Genomic DNA, 19,566 nt, shown 5'->3' with positions numbered 1-19,566 from the left:
GCATCCAGCACATCTCTCAGCCTGCACTGCTTCCTGCAGCCCCTATTGGCCTGGAGCGGTGAACCACGGCCAGTGGGAGCCACAGTCAGCCAAACCTGCAGATGCGTTAGGTAAACAAACTGGCCTGGCCCACCAGGAACTTTCCCTGAACAAGCGGTGGCCCTCGTTTGAGAACCACTGGTCTAGACACCCCAAATTTGCTTTGAACTTTGCAGCTAAAAGTACACTGAAGTTCATATTGCAAGTGAGTGAACAGCTGATTATTTTTCAGCTCAGTGGTCAAACCAAAAAATCTGAAAATATTTTTTTAATGCAACCCAGAAATGGAAAATTATTTTTTTCTCGCTATAAAAATAAATGCATTGAACTCATCATTTCTTTCAACCTGAAACAAAATGTTTTGTTTAGTTTTTGAGAGCTTATCTTTGTGTTTTAATAAATCTAGCTACATTTCTAACCGAAATATTATTTAAAAATGAAAAGTAAAATGTTTCATTTGAAAAATGTCAGAATGAACCATTTTCACTTTTTAAAAAATCTCTTGCGGGAGAGGTTGGGGACATGAATCTATTGGTGCGAATTTGACGTGAATTCACAAACAGATTTGGCTGATCTGAAACTGCATTTTTTGGCAAGGAGCAATGACCAGGGAGGAAGAAAGGCTGCTCTGGGTATCCTAGCTGCCCCAGAACCTTTCCTAGGTATTCACTGACTCACCTGCCTACACACCACCTTATCTCCAGGTCAAATGTGGGGGGAGGGTTAAGGCAGGTGCCTCTGTCTAGTAGATGGGAAATTGCCCAGCTCTAGTACATATCCAGGCCTGAACTTAGTGGCTGGGGTGTTATATTGCTATATGCTAACCTCTCCTCCAATACAAAATAGAAAAAAATTATCTGACAAACAGTATTTATGTAAACTAGGCAGGAGCCCAGTCCAACTCCCACTGAAGTCAATGGGGAAAACTCCCATCAACTAGTAGAGGAGTTTGATTTGGCCCTAAATACTGGCATATGATACGGTTTAATACAGGGGTTCTCAAACTGGGGGTCAGGACCCTTCAGGGGGTTGTGAGGTTATTCCCTGGGGGGTTACGAGCTGTCAGCCTCCACGCCAAGCCCCACTTTGCCTCCAGCATTGATAATGATGTTAAATATATTATAAAGTGTTTTTAATTTATAAGGGGGGGGGTCACATTCAGAGGCTTGCTATGTGAAAGGGGTCACCAGTACAAAAGTTTGAGAATCGCTGGTTTAATACAAAAATATTTAGTTACTATGTGTCATATTTCCAATCTTTTCTCAAGATTGAGACTGAGATCATAGATGTAGACTTCCTCTCTATCTGGGGTGGGAGGGGAAGGTGTGCTCAAACCCCCTCTCCCTTCCACCCCAGACTACACCATTCCACCCCTTTATCCAAGCCTCCACCCCATCTCTTCCCTCTCCCATTCCATCCCTGCCCCCAAGCCCCATCTCCCTTGCCTCTTCCTGCCCCTGCTCTTCTCACCGCATACCCACCCACCCCCCGGCCTCCCAATGCATCCTGCATGCCATGGAACAGCTGTGTGGAAGCGGTTGGGGGAGGGGGAGCTTGGCTGCCAGCAAGTGCTAAGCACTCGCTAATTTTTGTTCCATGGGTGTTCAGCCCTGGAGCACTCACAGAATCGTCACCTTTGTAGCCAGTCTGGTGTTCTAAAAGCAGACAGGTAATGCAGGAAACCTAGGCTCACAGTGGCTTCAGATCTCCTTTCACTCCAAGTAGCAGAAGAAGGGAACACTGTGGCTACTGCACACTTGACAACCATAATCTGACTGCACAAATTCTTCCTGATAACTGATCCCAGAATTGCTCATCTTCAGAAGAGCAGCAAAGAATCCTATGGCACCTTATAGACTAACAGACATTTTGGAGCATGAGCTTTCGTGGGTGAATACCCACTTCGTCGGATGCATGTAGTGGAAATTTCCAGGGGCAGCTTGCATATATATACCTGCCCCTGGAAATTTCCACTACACACATCCGACGAAGTGGGTATTCACCCACGAAAGCTCATGCTCCAAAAAGTCTGTTAGTCTATAAGGTGCCACAGGATTCTTTGCTGCTTTTACAGATCAAGACTAATACGGCTACCCCTCTGACACTTCTTCAGAAGGGGACACTTAATGTTCCTTCTGAATTTCCTTTGTTCACACCCTCATATAAGGGCAGGTTTTCCAGCTGTGAGATATTTAAAGGCAGTCCAAGGAATCAAGATTCTGAAAGTTCTTAGGAATTTATCTTAACTGGTCTTCATTTAGACGCAAGTGTGATTAGACAGAAAAATGGCAGAGTTGCGTGGGAGGAGCAGATGGTAAATTGAAGCTCATAAAGCAAATTATTTGATGGAAAAAATATATGTAAACATCCCTTTAAATATTCCTTACACTTTCTGGAGAGTTACCAGATATATGGGATTGGGAGGGGGGTCCTTAATCTCATTAAAAACAATAACCCCAACATTTGTCTTTCCATTCGGAACAACCAATCTTTCACCCAGATGTGTTTACTCATGTATAAAGTCTGAGCTACCTAGCTCTGATGATTTTGTTTGGTTGGGGTTTAGTACCCAAATCTTGAATTTCTGCATAGAAAAGACTCCCAGAGCTGTCTCACAGCAGCTCTTCTTAAAATATAAAAGCATGAAAAAATAATATGGGTTGCTGCTTATGTTCAAAAGGGAAATCAAAAACTGTCAGATACCTTGTACCTCTCCATCTCAGTATCTCCCCTTGGGCAATATTTGCAGCTTCCCTATGATACACAAACATGAAAGAAACTAAACTAGAAATAAAAAAAAATAGCAATTTACATTCTGTCAATTTAGCTCGAGTCAAGAGGAAGGCTTCACATAAGCATCTGCATCTACTCAATGAATAAAATTAATAAAAGAGCTAGAAAACATGGACTAACTTTGATCATCACTTTAATACAGTTGCTTTAAAAGCATTTATATCAACTTCCAGTGCATTCACATTTGAATAATGAGAGTCACATTTTTTGGTCCTTACATGTTTAGTCTACCTGATGTGTTTAACCTTAAACTACGCCACAGTTTCCTCAGTTGCTTTCTTTGTTATTCAGTGAACATACACAGAACAGCTAGGATACCACCAGTCTGGCAATTGTTTTTGTGTTTCAAGAAAAAATATATAGTAACAAAAAAGGACTGGTACATAAGACAGACTGGGCTGACTGCAACTAGGGTTCACGTGAAACTTCTGAAATTTTGGTGGTCAAAAACAGCTGGCTCAATTTGTATGGTTTCATGGCTCACCTGAAACTTGGAGGTTGTGCAAGCTTGCACAACCTCCATGTCAGTTTCAACAAGAAGCTTCCCTGCAAGACTTCCTTCTGTAAATTCTGGGGGTATCTTCTGAAATGACATCATATAGTCACTTGAAAACCCGGCCCCTCAGCACCCATAATCTTTGGAGAGGGAGTGGCTCATAGACTCAGACTCATAGGTCAGAAGGGACCAATATGATCATCTAGTCTGACCTCCTGCACAAGGCAGGCCACAGAACCCCACCCATCCAATTTTATAACAACCCCTAACCCAGGACCGAGTTATTGAAATCCTCAAAATTGGTTTGAAGACCTCAAGCTGCAGAGAATCCACCAGCAAGCGACCCGTGTCCCACGCTGCAGGGGAAGGCGAGAAACCTCCAGGGCCCCAGCTTAATTTCCTCTCCCTCAGATCATCAGTGTGGGGATCTTTGACCCATTCTTCACAAACAGAATGACCAGATGTCCCAATTTTATAGGGACTGTTCTGATATTCACACTCACTATCTGGTCACTGTATTCACAACTGGTATCCACATAAGGGCAGCAAATAGGACTGGTTTCTGCCCATCCCCCTCCAGCATCCTGGAAGACTTCCTGGGAGCAAGATGTATGTGCATGCCTCATCATTAAGCAGCAGTGGGACCGAGATATGCTACTCCAGTCTCACCCTGCCTCTGTTAATACCCCAGTCTAGAGCCTGAGACACCCCAAGACAGTATTGTGACGAGAGAGAGGAATTCCTTTTACTGTGTCTTGACATTATAGAAGGGGAAGTGTTGGCATAACCGTGCCCACTTATAATTATTTGTATTATGATAGTGCCTAAAGGCCACCAGCACTCAGGATGGGGTCCCCCCTGTGTTAAGTGCTGTATAAACACACAGGAAAATAGTACCTCTCCTGAAGCTAATTTTCCAGGTCTGTTACAAGCCTCTGCCTCTGAATGGGATTGCAGTCAGGCTCCGAAGTTCCTCTGATGAAGTGAATACAGTCTATGAGGAAGCAGCAGGCCTGCTTGTTGGTCCCTAGAAGATGCTGGATAGAGCAGCAGAACTGCTGGCTGACTACAAAAGTGCCAGGTGGCATGATGGGTAAGTGAGACAGTTAACTGCCAGGAAGACTCTGGAAGGAAAGGCGAGATTGCAGACCACTGTGTTGCCCCAAAAGACACATGAAGGCAAGTCAGTGGGGGTCAGAGCCTACAAGAAAGGGAGAGCCTGGTATGGTAGAAATGGAAGGGACCTGGGTTAGATCATATTCTCAGCTAATAGTTAATTATAACACATGTGAGCTCAGGTAACATTGGGTTTCAGTGCTAAAGGTCTGCATAGTTCCAGTTATAGCTTTATAATGCTTTCAACACATGCAGAAGCAACAAAAATCACTCTTGCAATTTTGGCGAGATTGGATGATGCCACCCTACTTTCCACACAAAGGTATCAAATCAGCAGTTAATAGGAAATCCTGGGGAGCTCAAGTCTTGCTTTTAGCACACACTATGTAGTAGCAATAACAGTTCAATCTTAGACAGATTTCTTGTATGTAAATAGCATCATTATTTCATGTATTACCACTGACCTTTGGCGCATACTAGGCAAGGTACGGTTGTTCATCACCTTCCATTGATTTTTCAATTTCCAGTAAATTGGTTTTATCTTGAGGTTGTTTATGTATTAGGAATAAAAAATGCAGAAGCCTGACTTCAGAAAACAATAACAAGGTTTTGAACGGGGGACCCTGTGATTAAAAAGGAACCTTTAGCAGATATTAACATTTGGTTCTGCGGACAGAGGATTCTGCTCTCAGCTATACCAGTATAAATGGATTGTCAGTGGAGTTACTCCGCATCCACACTGATGTATCTGTCAGAAGAATTTGGGCTTTCACAATATTAAATGTCAGTTACACATTCCAAAATAAATATATATTGCTGAATTGCTCTCCTTTACCAACAAATGTATAGGCAGTCTAGCTTATTAAAATTTATTCTGGCTTGCAGGAAGGGGCTGATTTTTGTTTTTTTATTATAAGAACTAAGTTTTACTCAGTGAAATTTGTCCGACAGGCTAGAAAATTCCCTTTCACACCAGAGGGTATTTAAAGAGCCATACTGACACCCAGCACAATTTCATAAAAGGTCAGATAGGAAATCACCTCTGCTTTTTGTTCCAAACCAGCAGACAGCTACTGTTTCAAGTTCTAAAAGTTTATTCATTTCTGTGATTTTATGTCCAGCATTATGAAATGAAAAAATCTACTGCATCCAACGTCAAATGCATTGTCTATCAATTCTGTGGTACCAGATTCACAAATGATGATTACAGTATACAACCTCGGATACAGACATCAAATGGAAAGCTCTACAATATAGAGCTTTGTTGAGCAAATTTCAACCTCTGAAGATTTCTGAGCCTCTGTTCACGTAACACAAAAATACTATCAACAAGTATGCTCAGATGCTACGTTGAAGAGGCCTACGTGGATGGAAGGACAGTACATATATTTAGATAGATAAATTGTTCACTTACCTCACGATCCAACAATGCAGGTGATACCACGGTGACAATGTCTCCTTTCTCTGGATCAATGAAGAACATATTTGGAGATGGTTTGTCAGGAGTCTGCTTAAGGATATTATACCTCAAAAGAGCATTGTCTGTACCAGGGTCATCAGCGTCAAAGGCCATCATGCGCATCACAGTACTTCCTAAAGAGAAGATAGACAAACGATATAACATGGTTACCAATATAGACTATGTGCCAAGAATGCATAAAGCTCCTTTGGTTCTACGTGTGAGCATCACTAGGCTGTAATCCAACATCAGCTCAGGAAAACCAATAAAGAATTTCACCTGCTATTTAGTCTGTCAGTTTACTTTTCCTCAGGCTACTGATTTCTAGGTTGGCAACAACAGGCACGTGTCTACCCTGTATCTAAACCAAACATGGCATCTTCCCCATGTGGCTTTCATGTGTGGTCACACCCACATGCTTGCATATAACCACTTTTTCCTTTTCACACTATGAAAAAGAAATTAAAGTGTCTAAGATATCTTCCAGCTAACAACAGATGAAATAAGAAGAAAATGAAAAATGCAATACTTAAAATGAGAGAAGGGTTTCAAAACTCTGTAGTATTCAGGCTTCTGAGCTCTGAGTTGACCAGAACTATTTTTGAATTTGACATGAATTTGCTGACTAATCCACACGCCCTGTCCTGCCCCTCAATTTTTTACATTGCAGTAGTTATGGCACTATCCTTAACTATTCTGGGGTGAGCTTCTCTCAGTCTCTCCTTTTGAAGCTGTTCTGCTGCTGTCCACAATGACTTCAAGTTCAAATTCCTACTCCAAACCAGGCAGAGTGGGGGCTTGAACCCATGGTGTCTTAGATCCCTAGTGAGTGTTCTACCTACAAGGGGCCACCTCCTCCTCCTGGTGTTCTGGGAACAGTCTTTCCTTTTGTTTTAACAAATATAAGCAGTTCAAAATACCTAAAATAGAACAAAACATTTTATTTTGGGTCAAATTAAATGTCTGACAAAAAACTTATTATTTGTTTCAATTTTGGGGTTTTACCAAGTAAACTGGAAAGTTTTCATTTCGGGTCAGTCCAAAAAGACATATTATCTTTCAATATTTTCATTCAGCCAACAAATGGAAAAAAATCAATTATTTGCACTGTAGACACAAAACCATATAGTGATGTTCTGCAAATCATGTTCTTGTTAGTGGACCAACAACTAGAGAAGCCTAATCTTAGAACTCTTTCTCAGTCCCATTCCTCCTTAATGATGAGATATGCACATGCATCTCACTCCCAAGAAGAGTCTTCCAGGATGCTGGAGAGCGATGGTCAGGAAGATGGCCTGTTTCCTGCTCTTGTATGGGTGCCAGTTGTAAAGAATGGGCCAGTGGTTTCCCACTGATGATCTGAAGGAGAGGAAATTATGTCAGCCCTTCTCCAAAGATTTATGGGTGTTAAGGGGAAGGCTTTGCAAGTGACTATATGACATAGCCTCAGAAGATACCCTCAGAATTTACAGAACAAGGTTCTCCTTTCCCAAAAGCTTCCCCAGTTCCTAATAAGCCTAAATCCCTCCTCCCATCATCATGGTCTCATCCATGCATTGAGACTCTGCAGTTCTGCCTGTCTAATTGGTCCTGTACATGGAAGGAGAAGCATTACGGAGAATGCTACCACTGAGGTCCTGGACTTTAATCTCTTACCTAGCAGCGTGAATTTGGCCTCCAGGACCTCTCTCCTGCCTTTCTCTATGTCACTGGTATCCACATGTACCACCAACACTGGTTCCTTCCCACTACTGAAACCTTTGCATGCAGCAGGCAATTTACCTCGTGGTTCTCCCGGGTATCGCAAACCCAACCACTAATAATCAAATCCCCCTATTACATTTTGCAATCCTGGGAAACATAGCAAGGCATCAAGGGATAAGTTTCTTCTTTCACAGCTGTCTGACCTTTAATCACAGATGAGCAAAACCAACATGCTGTCAGACCCCTGTTATATTTCTCAAGGGGGGTAACTGCCTGAAGTGGCAATGAAGCAAAACCTTGGAGAGCTCATTTTCAAGGTCACTACAACAAAAGGCTCCGCTTTGTGCTCTGAGAAATACAACAAAAGAAAAGGGGGAGAAAAAAGCACATTTGACCAAGAGAGTTGTAGTGCTTGTTTCATAGTGTGCTATAATGTTGTTACATCCACCCATAAATGCAGTAGCCTTTGTATTTTCAGGTTGATTTCTAAGGGCTTGTCTACACGGGGAGCTATTCTAGAATAGCTATTCCTGATTAACTCCATGTATGGCACTCTTAGAATGGAATAAAATTGACTTATTCTGATTTAGGTTAATCCGTTTGGGATGTTGTTTAAGATCGTTTAGAATAAGAGCATCCACAGAAGGAGTTAATCAAGAATAGTTAATCTGCTTTGAAGTCACACCTGACCCTAGTGTGGATTCATTTTAATGGGTAGAATCAAGGCTTGTTCACACAGAGGTTTAGTGCGCAGCAAGCCAGGGTGTACTTCTGAAGCTCACAAGCCTGCTGCATGGACCCTGCTACTGCGCACTAAAAGTTTGTAGGGTGCTTTGATCTACTGCTGTTTCAAACAGCAGCACATCAAAGCAAACTGAGTAACTTTTGGGATGTGATAGCAGAATCCAAATGGTACTTAGTGTGCGGCAGACAAGTGAGCTGTACATTCACACCCTAGCTTGATGTGCATTAAGGCTCCAGGTAGTCAAGCCCTCATCAAATCATAGAAATGCAAGGCTGGAAGGGACCTCAATATTTTCAGTCACAGTGGCATGAAACTCGTGTGATACTAAGGGCTTGTCTACATTACCCATTGGATTGATTTATCACATCTAATCCAGACGTGATAAATCAAGCGCTGAGCACACTCCCATAGACTCCAGTACTCCACCAGAGCAAAAAGTGCAGGCAGATTTGACGGGAGAGCGTCAGCCATCAACTTACCACAGTGAAGACACCACAGTAAGTAGATCAAAGACTTCAGCTATGTTATTCACGTGGCTGAACTTGGATAACTTAGATCGATTCCTCCCCCTACCACCCATGTAGACCAGGCCTTAAAGCGTACTCTAGCCCTTTTTGTGAATACTGCTGTTTGCTACACATGATCTTGAAAGGCATGGTTAGAAACAATATATTGTGAAGTAAAGTTCCACTGTGCAAGTGTTACTAATTCCAAATGGTAGCATTTCACAGTCACTTTGTATAGGTGTGGATGCTTAATATAGGTGGAGAAGCAGGTCCATTTTTTTCTGTCTTAGCTATTTCTAAGGTGTCCACGCCTCACAAGTTACTCTATTTCTATGAGTCTCTGTAACCAAATTGAAAATAAACGTAAACAGGTGAGGTTTTCTGAGGGTCAGTAATATCTCATACTGCTTATACGTCAGTACAAACCATCAGTGCTTGTACATTGTTGTGATACTTGTCACTTGTTCATATACATACACACATGCAGAATAGCAACTCTTTAGATCCAAGATCCCCTGATACCCTCTGTCCCACTGCACAAAGGGAAGAGTAGCTCTTTCAATGGGACCAATCTAAGGCCACGTCCAGACTACCCGCCGTATCGGCGGGTTAAAATCGATTGCTCAGGGATCGATATATCGCGTCTAATCTAGACGCGATATATCGATCCCCGAGCGCGCTTATATCGATTCCGGAACTCCATCAACCCCAACAGAGTTCCGGAATCGACAGGGAGAGCTGCAAACATCGATCCCGCGCGGTGTGGACGGGTGAGTCATCCGATCTTAGATATTCGACTTCAGCTATAACGTAGCTGAAGTTGCGTATCTAAGATCGATTTCCCCCCCGTAGCGTGGACCAGCCCTAAGTGTTACAAAGGCTTGTCTATCCAAACTAAAAATGGCCTGTGTTCAAATATATACCCAAACTAACATGAAAGCTTTCACACATGCACACTAACAGCACAGTAGTAGCTAGTATATATTCAAAGCCATTTTTTAAAATGAAATCTAAATGTTTTACAAAAATAATGGGCAAGTGGTTGCATTTTCTTCCTCCAACAACACTGCTGCTTTAAATTAAGAGTTAAACACAGTCACTGTTCTATATTTGTACTTTATAATAAATTAAAGATTGGACCCAAGTCAAAAAGATCAAATTCAGATCTGCATTTCCTAAAGATGCAAAGATGTGAAGATCAATGGTTCTGGTTTGGGCACACATACTGCTGTTAGTATTTCAAAAGGATCTATAGCGTAGACTTCAGTGCCAACAAATTTAATTTAAGATGCATACATCTTTGGCATTACTCCTTCATCATAAAGTTTTATTCTTCATAAAAGATTCATTTCCCCAGACTCATAAACTGCCTACTTCTAATTCAGTGTCATTTTATAAATACTTCCATTCCTGGCATCAATCAAATGCATCTGGCTTCCAAACCACAAAACAACAGCTTGCAACATCATCATGTTAAACAATACATATTAACTTACCAAGCTGAGGAACAAATGTCTGCAAAATCAGCAAATTTATAGTTCTGCCAGTGATTTGGAGATATTCACGTTAGGTTCTCTTCCTCAGCAAAGGTATAGGAACTGCCATGCTATATTTCAATGTTTGTTACACCTGGGCAGTTTTGTTATTGTTACAATCACTGGAAACCTCTCCTTGTACCTCCCAGAGTTGCTCATTGATTAGATACATATTTCACCAGCCAATTCATTGCTCCAAAGACTGTAGTTATCAATCTGCTGATTGTTGATTTGGCCTGCAATTTGCTTTAGAAATATTAGTGAATAACTTCCCTGAGACACCAGAAAACAAAACACAATGCTTGCACAATCTTGTGGCAAGCGGGATAGATGGTTTCTTGGGAAAAGTTCCTTGGCATTTTGTAATTTACCTTTCAATAACCTCTCTTTCTTTCTTTGTCAGGTGCCAAGAGAGTATCTGATACATTTGAGCTGACAGAGAAAACGCCTATTAACACAGAATTATTTTAGGTTCAACTATCAGATGGGTTGAGGGCCTTTTGCTTCATTACCTGTCATCTCCATTCGCAGTTACCTTGGGGGTCATTACTATACATCTTGCCCTAACCTAGATGTGCAGTTACTGTATTTTATCATGTATTAGTTAAGGTTACCACTAGGTAGTGCAGCCAAGTGAATAATGAAATTTAAAAAGCTTCCTGAGTGATATAGGCTTCAAAACATGAATTGTTGATTAAGGTGTTATTTACACGTTCTTATTGCAAAATGTATGGAGATGGGTTAAAATGTAAAGCATTACTTTTAAGGAATTATGGTTTTAAGGTGAAGGCACAGGACCGGAAGGCTGTAGAAATGAAACCTCTTCCCAGTTCTGTCACAGACTTCCTGTAAAACCAAATCACTTCTGCCCAGAGTTTCAAAAATGGCTTGTAACTTTGGGCACCCAACTTTAGAAATCTAGGACCTGATTTCAGTGGAACCGAGGTCAAATGGAGTTGCAGCACCTACCAAAAGGTAACAAAAAATCAGGCCCAAGATCTCAAATAGGGCACCAGAAATGTTGAGACACCCAAAGTACGAGCTCACTTTTGCAAAACTGGTCCTTACCTCCTTGTTCCCAGGTTTCCCCAGTCTGTAAAATAGGAATTGTATCAGTAATGCATGGCATTAGGTTAATTCACAATACAAAGACTGTTATAATATTAATGTATCACAAAAATCTATTAGAAATGTATCACTCTGTAAAACATTTCTATGTAAATTTTGTTCTTTTGGCTTTTTCCTTCCTTGCTCTTCATTACCTCTGAGGACATTTTGTATGGAGGGAGCTAACCAGGGCCTTTTAGCCACAGCACATATTAGGATATGATGCTGAATTTGAAAGCCCAAGTGAGCTCTCTCAGGAACGTGAAGCGAGCAGACAAAATTCTTCCTACAGCCCCGGGGGAGTGTGTGTGTTGCATCATGCTTTGAATTCTCATCACTGTATGAGAAGATAAATGAAGCAATATCTGGACTTAGGCTGACTGGCCTTACACAAGGCTATGATAATAAACAATACAGGCCACGTTCTCTTTTACACTAAGATCCATTTCAAAGGGCTTTAAAGTGAATGTCAATTACATGCATTTCCATTTACGGCCCCGTTACGCTACCAGAGTAGTGTAAAGAGCCTTAGTGTAAATGAGAACCTAGCCCACAATCCTTTGCTGATTTTGAGCCTGATCCTGCAAACACTTAAACATGTAAGCAGCTAATGAGATTACCTATGCAAGTGTAACCCACACACCTCCTGGGTGTGGCGTTCTGTCCTATCTAGTGCCACTGAGACCATTTAGGCCTGGTCCACACTTGGTTTGATGTAAGATACGCAACTTCAGCTACGAGAATAGCGTAGACAGGAGCACGTTCAGGAATCAATTTATCGCATCTAGACGAGATGTGATAAATCGATCCCCGATAGATCGATCGCTACCCGCCAATCCGGCGGGTAGTCTGGACGTACCCTTAGAGAGAAAAATGAGTCTGCTTTACAGCCTTAGCTAACAGCCAAAACTAGAACAAAGAAGAGAAGGAGATAGGAAAAGGAGAAAATCCAAAGAGTGACAAACATCTCCACTACACGTCACATTTATCGCTGTAGAAATAAAGCAACTCTTGGAAAATAGAACAGAGAAGGGTAGTCTGCTGCCTGCTAAACTCATCATAACCAATTACATGTTTGACTGTCAATTTGTACTTTAAAGAAAACAAGCCTCAGGGAAGCAAAACAAATGTAAGAAGAAAGGTCTTTTACGTCTCTAATCAAGTACATTTGAATTGAAACTGCAAATATTCACTTATGGCTGTTATTAAACTTGGAGGCCTTACTCAATAGAGGAGAGGTTTAGTAAGAATTAATGAGTTCAGTCTTTGAGCATATTTTATATTTTTGTAGGACAATCATTTCTAGTCCTTGCTTTACGTTGTCTATTTAAATAGCAGGCAAACATAGGACATTTTAAAATTAGGAGTGATTAGCACTGTGAAGACAAGGCATCACATTGGAGCTGACAACAAAACACAGCCAGTCAAAAAGGCTAGATGAATTGGTGAAGGTTTGTTAGTGGGGTATGCTATAAAAAAACTGCTCTTGGTCTGTGCGGGATCAGTGACAAAAGTAGATGATGTTAGACATGAAGTGAACTCCTGGCTGCATTGACATCAATGGGAGTTTTGCCGTCAAGGGTGAATGCTTTCACATCACAGGATATTCAAGCTACTCTACTTTTGTTCACAGAAATAAATGACAGGTTTCAGAGAAATAAATGAGTGGCTGTTTTGTGCATTCAGAGTGAAATTCTCCATGCAGAGGACCAGCAAAGGTCCTATGCACCATTGAAATCTTACTTAAGCCCTGGACATCAGGTATGGCAACCAGCAAATCCACCTACCGAACCAAGCACTGAAATTGGCATATGCCCATCTGTAAGATTGAGGTCATTGATTATTTGGCTAAGTGATACTGTAAGTCTGATTGCTTATGCCAACTGTTTCACAAACACAAGAAATGAGTGAGTTTTAAAATACAGGTGAAGCCCAATTAAGAACAACTGGCACCTATGGAATGAGAACAATCAGTCAGAAATCTTTTATCAATGGAAGAGGAAATAACAGGACATTATTGTTTTAATTGAAAGCTATGATAAACTATGCAGTGAAGATTAATAATTGCAGAGTTTAGTCATTCTGCTACTTAACTATTTTTTTCTAGAAAGCATTATGGATGTTTGATTAGAAGATTATTCGTGCATTGGTTTACTTGAGAATGTGTTATGTACAGTATTGTCCATAGCAATACTGCAGGTGAGAGTGCTGTGTGGCTGAACATTAGAATATGTTCAATGCTTCCAAGTAACTGATGCTCCAGGCAAGGCAGTTGAATATGAAATGCCTAAGAGTTAGGATGTGAATTTGCATTGTTTGGGGGCATATGACCCGGACACTACTCTGGTTTGTTGTTTTGTGTGCCTCTACTGGGATGAAGCCTTCTTCCTCTGGAAATGTTGATGAACACTGGTTGAAAATGCTGGGTCCAAACCACTTTGCATGTGTATGCATGACCCAGATAGGAGATACAGACCTCAGTCACACATACATGATGACTGCCTTGAAATCACATTGTTTATCAAAACAATACATTAGGTTTAATCGGTACTGCAGCAACGTTTTCATGTAAACAGCTTGCATTCCATCTGACGCACATACATCACATTGTGAAACTGGTAAAGTGAAGATAAACACCATCGTTGTACCAATGTATTCCTCTCTGACACACATTATGTACAAGGATAAGTATAAGCTATTGGTCCAAACACCCAGAGAGTGCAGATTGTAAACAAACAAACAAAAAATAAAAATCAATATGTCCCAGATGTTAGATTTAGATCTGAAATGCGCTTTACTGAAGTTAGCCAATTCTCTATTGCCACACACTTATGCAGGCTGAAAAGTAAAATCTATTTGTCAGCTAAAGGTTAGCAAAAATACTAGCACACTAATAGTCTGGGTTTTCGCTAGCTAAAAACTACTTATCATAGTTTTCAAGGAATCCACATACAAATGGACACAGAAACACACCCACATATCTATGTAAGTGGAAATAATGATGGGATTCAATTCCAAGGCTGCGCTTACATGGCTATTAAGGGCTCATGAGCATCAAGAGAAGAGCTGGTTAAATGTTGACGATATTTTGAAATTTTAAAAAAGGAACATTTTTGGTGTTATTCTTCCTCCATTTTAGAGATAGCTGCAAAGCTGCTTCACATTTTTTGAATTTCAAAATAAAAACCTTTCGAATTTCAAAAATAAATGGGTAGAAACAAAGTTTATACATTTTCTCTCTTTCCCCAAGCAGCTCAGCTCCATAGTTGGCATAAATATGGTGCCTCCACCCAGGGCTGCAGTACACCTCCCCCTATGGAGTTGCAGTAGACAAGAGGACAAGCCCACAACATGGTCCTGAACCATTTTTTATCTGTTTTTTAATCGAGGGAAGAGTGGACTAAGGGTTTGTGGGAAGGTAGGGTGGTGACTGCTGCTTTCCCTCATTGCCTCTGGAGATTTCATTGATCAGATGAAATCCCCAGCAGAATTCTCTCTTCAAACTGAATGGTCCCTTTAAGGTGGCATTTGCTAGGCCAAGGAGTTTGTCCTTAACTAGGTGTTTGCCTAAACTGTAGAACCACAGTGCAATGTGCTTTACTGGAGTTCCACGTCTTTCCCTTTCTACCACAAAAGTCTATTAAAAAAGGTATGAATTACTTCTTGAATCATGACCACAAGGTAAAAGATCCCACTGTTCTAGTATGTCAACTGAAAATTCATAACATAATGTGTCAAATAACATAATTTACAATACAATACAGCATGTTTCCTTGAAATAAATGTTTTACAGTAAATGATTGAACAGCTTGCAGTAGGTTAATATGATATAATAGCAATCACCCTGCCTACTGTACTTTAGGGAGTAGTCAACCAACACATATAGGGTGTGTCTACACTGCACAATTGGCCTGGGCGATTGACACTTGGTCTGGGCACTTGGTTTAGCCTCATTCTAATATGAATGTTCCCACAGTAAATCCCACTCTGTGTCACCTGTGCCCTTACTATTTCAGCACTTTCTCACATGCATATCCCCTGGGTCTTTGTGCTGAGATGCTCTAGGAATCTTTCCCAGACAACTGCTGGAGAACTTGTCTGTTACTCAGAGTGAATTGTGGGAAGGGCATTGGAGGAGTTGGATGAGCTTACCTGTATCCTCACTTCACAGTGGGTGGATCCCAGTCTGAACTAAAGCACAGTTTGGTCTTTAACCCAGTTCCTAGCTGGGTTAAAGTATGCATTCAAAACACAAACAAACATGTGCTTGAGTTTTGTATAGGTGCATGGTAGTTGGGGTTGGGGAAGGATGAATAGGAACATGGGCTAGGGATATAGTGTAGCATACCTTTAGGGCAAGAGTTTTCCCTGGGCATCCTCAGGTGGGGTACAGAGGGCCACAGATGATTCTCCCTACAGTAGTTCTGCCTGACTTGGCAAGGACTGATGCTGGGAGCTCTTGAGAAATGTGTGCTGCAGTGATAGGTCCTCGCCCGCAAGAAGATAGCGCATGCTGCATCCAGCCACCTATGGCGTCAGTGCAGAGCATGAGATGGAGCAATGGCCCTATTCCAGTTCAGGCAGGTAGTGAAAGTAAAAGTGTTGGTCAGTAGAAAATACTACACTCCCTAAGCAGATTCTGGCCAACAACTGACCAGGAGGTGGGAGGGAAGGAATCCACATTTTGAGCCTTCCCCACATCACACACAATCCGTATGGCAGACAGAATCTGGCCTATGCCTTGATAAAATCTATTCCCAGCTCTGCCTAGACTGAACAGTTCTCTCAATGTCATTCAAGCTGAACTATTTTACAGCTAACATTCTATCATAGGTGCTCCCACCTCACAGGATTTGCCATGCTGTTTCTTATTACCTACAATAATTCAAATTTGATTTCAGACATTTCCAAGTGGGTTAAGTGCAGATGCAAACTTTATAGTCTAGAACCACTAAGTGCAGAGCGTGCTTAAAAAATATATGTTCTGCTAGGTTTTCACCTTAACACTGTTTAGCAATCCAAAAGTTTTCTCCAGTTCCCCTTGGACTTTTCTTTAATATTTCCCCATTCTTTTTCTCTTTGCCTATTAACTAGGCATCACAGTTTCTGATTGCTGCAATCCAAATTACTAAGAGAAAGCAAATTTAAAATAATACCAACATATAAGCCCTACTGTAAGTTTCATATTCACAAATACCTGTGAGAAATTATCTTGTAAGTGTGGGGAGAAGAAAGATTCCCCCAAGGCTCAAGATAGAAAATAAACTTGCTTTAAAAAACAGAACAACCCAGAATGACAACAGCATTCCTCCGTTTCACTTGGTTTCTAAGCTGGGAGAAATCTTAAAGCAAATGGAGAAAAGAAAAATATTTTAAAGAGTTTAGGGCTCACAAAGCATGAGAGCCAACAATTAAGTCTCATAAAACTTGAGACACAATAATTAGGGCTCATAAAACACAAGAGCCGATAATTCTGTGCTTTTTTTTTTTTATAATTCCCTCACTCAGCCATCTTTCATCCTCTTCCCACTCTAATTCTATGACGAAGAGTTACCATTTTGCATATTTAGTGGATCAACAATAGGAACAGTGATGAGTTCTTTTTGTTTTTCCCTATTAAGCAAGCAAGTCACCACATTTTCTCTGCACTGAGTGACCTGGATGAGGGAAGGCTAAGGCTGATTGGAAAATGAAAAATTCAGTTTCACATGAAAAGTTGAAGTTTTGACATTGGTTTCCATTCTGTATTGTTAGACAAACGTAATCTTCTGGTTGTGATTTTTTTTCTTTTTTTTTTTTGCGTGATAAGAGAGAATTGTCCAGTGCCATCCAATGGTTAGTGCATTTACCTAAGATGTAGACCCAGGTTCAGACCCTTGCTCTGAATCAGACAAAGCATGTGTCCCACCTGAGTGCCCTAACCACTGGGACATTAGTAGCTTTATTCTCTAAGGCCCAGATCCTCAAAAGTATGTAGGCACCTCATTCCCATTGATATGTCTGAGGATATGGGCCTGAGCGTCTCAGAAGATCTGACCCTAATTTTCAATACTGCGCACTACAAATCTGGCTCCCCACCCACCTGGCCCCTGCAGCCATTAAGACAGCCTGGGATCACAGCAGTGCTCTGGACACACTTTTTTACCCCAGGTTAGGGATTGGGAAAGTTCTGGCAGAGCGATGCTTTGCTAGGTCTTTGTCAGTCACATTTTTTCCTTACAAGAAAAATCCCTAAGGAGGCTGACAAGCCATCTTTGTGGCTGTGTTTCCAGAGGCAACCAAACTGTAAGAGAAGAACAAGACAGGTGTAATGAAATTCATGACAGTAATGGGCAAAAGAGGGGAAATGTCAAATGTGCTTTTCATTTTTTTTTGTAGTTCTTTTATTTTCTTTAAAATATTTGAAAAGCAAAGAACAATGAAAAGAGTAGTTCCTTTGATCCCAACAATTCCTTGCTTATAAAAAATTAAAATAAAAATCTAGGAAATAAATCTGGCGACTCTAACACTTAGATTATTTTATAAAACATGGTAAAATCCACTTTCTTGATGTTTTTAAATATTGTTGTAGCCGTGTTGTTCCCAGGATATGACAGAGACAAGATGGATGAGATAGTATCTTTTATAAGACGATTTTTGTTGGTGAAAGAGACAAATGTTTGAGCTTTATGGAGCTCTTCTTCATGTCTGGGTTTTTTTCCACTTTCTTGGTGGTCTATTTTAGTAAGAATCCCAAGCTACGCTTTGCTGTATGTGCATACTTTTCACTAGAGCTGGGCATTTTTCAGGGCACCTAAACTACTTACGAATTCAGCAAATAGTTTTAGCCAAAAAATAAAACAACCCCAAACCCTGTAAAGCAAATTTCAGAAATGTCACAATGGTTCAACATTTCATTTTGAAATGATTTTTTTTTCATTTCCATGAGAGAAAAAAAAAGAAAAAAAAATCAGTTTGAGCCCAAACCTTTTTGTCTGGATTTTTCATTTCAGTAACTGAACTGAAAAATCAGTTATTTATTCAGCTCTACTCTGCACTACAGATTTTTTTTGTATTTAGAACTAAACCTTGACATTCCCCTTCACCCATCCCCCCAAAAAACAGAACAAAACAAAACAAACCACACCTTCTTTTGGGCAAAAAATGCAGATTGAAAAATGCAACACTGAAATGTTTTGCGATGGTTTGCATCAGCTAAGAATCTGGCTGCCTAGAACATGAGATGTGATTTTGCCGATTTTAGCAGAGAAAGCATTACATTCTCATTGTTCTCCTCTTACTCTCCTGATCATTTGGTTGACCTCATCACTCATCTTATTTTCTTATGATTCTCTGGTGTGATACTTTTTTCACTTAGAGGTGCCAATCAGAAAAAAAAAATCCACGGAAGTCAATGATGTTACACAGTTTAAAATTAATGTACTTCAAAGGGCAATCTGACCTATTCATTTAAAGGTGAATCCTCTCCTCATATCTTATGGTCCTGCTTCCCGGAACCTGGACATAATTTTACTCTAAATTATCATTTAATCTTCCTATTGATTCCATAGTCAAGTCCTGTTAATCTGATCTGCAAAAGAACATCTAAAGTCCATGTGTTTGATAAGTGACAGCCACAATCCTTCAGGATATCCTGGCCCTTTTCCAGTTGAACTATTTGTCTTTTTGCTGTCTCCCAGCACATGCCCGACTGAAATTGTTATAATTATTTAAAAAGCTAATTATCCAGTTATTTTTCCATAGTTTTATTTTTTCTCATGTGCCTATATTGTTACAGTGACTTCACTGTCTTCCAGTGCTTTTGCATTTTACAAAGCCAGTTTAAGGTTCTTACTCTAGCATTTAAGCTCAGTTATGACATTTGGGCTGACAAATTTATCCTAATTGTGAGGTCAGTTGTAAAAGTATGTAAAAGATTATATGATATAATAACCCCTAATAACAAATGTTGATAGAAAATAGGTCAAGTTGCTTTCCGTAATTAATGTTATGAACAGGTGCAAGAGACTATGATAGTCCAAACAACAACAAAAGGCCACATTGATATAATTCAATGATCAGAGGGG

At 40.5% G+C, this 19,566-nt stretch overlaps 1 protein-coding gene across 2 annotated transcripts in view; it reads right to left on the bottom strand.

Moving 5' to 3' along the window:
- Positions 1 to 19,566, bottom strand: part of CDH13 (cadherin 13) — a 749,109-nt gene that overhangs the window by 223,471 nt on the left and 506,072 nt on the right. For both annotated transcript variants that reach the window (XM_030581605.1, XM_030581606.1), the window contains one exon: positions 5,859 to 6,037. In XM_030581605.1, the coding sequence (XP_030437465.1) occupies positions 5,859 to 6,037 (179 nt within the window). The remainder of the gene's footprint in view (positions 1 to 5,858; positions 6,038 to 19,566) is intronic.

The sequence above is a fragment of the Gopherus evgoodei genome, chromosome 12 (assembly GCF_007399415.2).
Source record: "Gopherus evgoodei ecotype Sinaloan lineage chromosome 12, rGopEvg1_v1.p, whole genome shotgun sequence".
Lineage (NCBI taxonomy): Eukaryota > Metazoa > Chordata > Testudines > Testudinidae > Gopherus > Gopherus evgoodei.
Note: the sequence above shows the minus strand (reverse complement) of the source record. Positions and strands in the feature narration are given on the sequence as shown.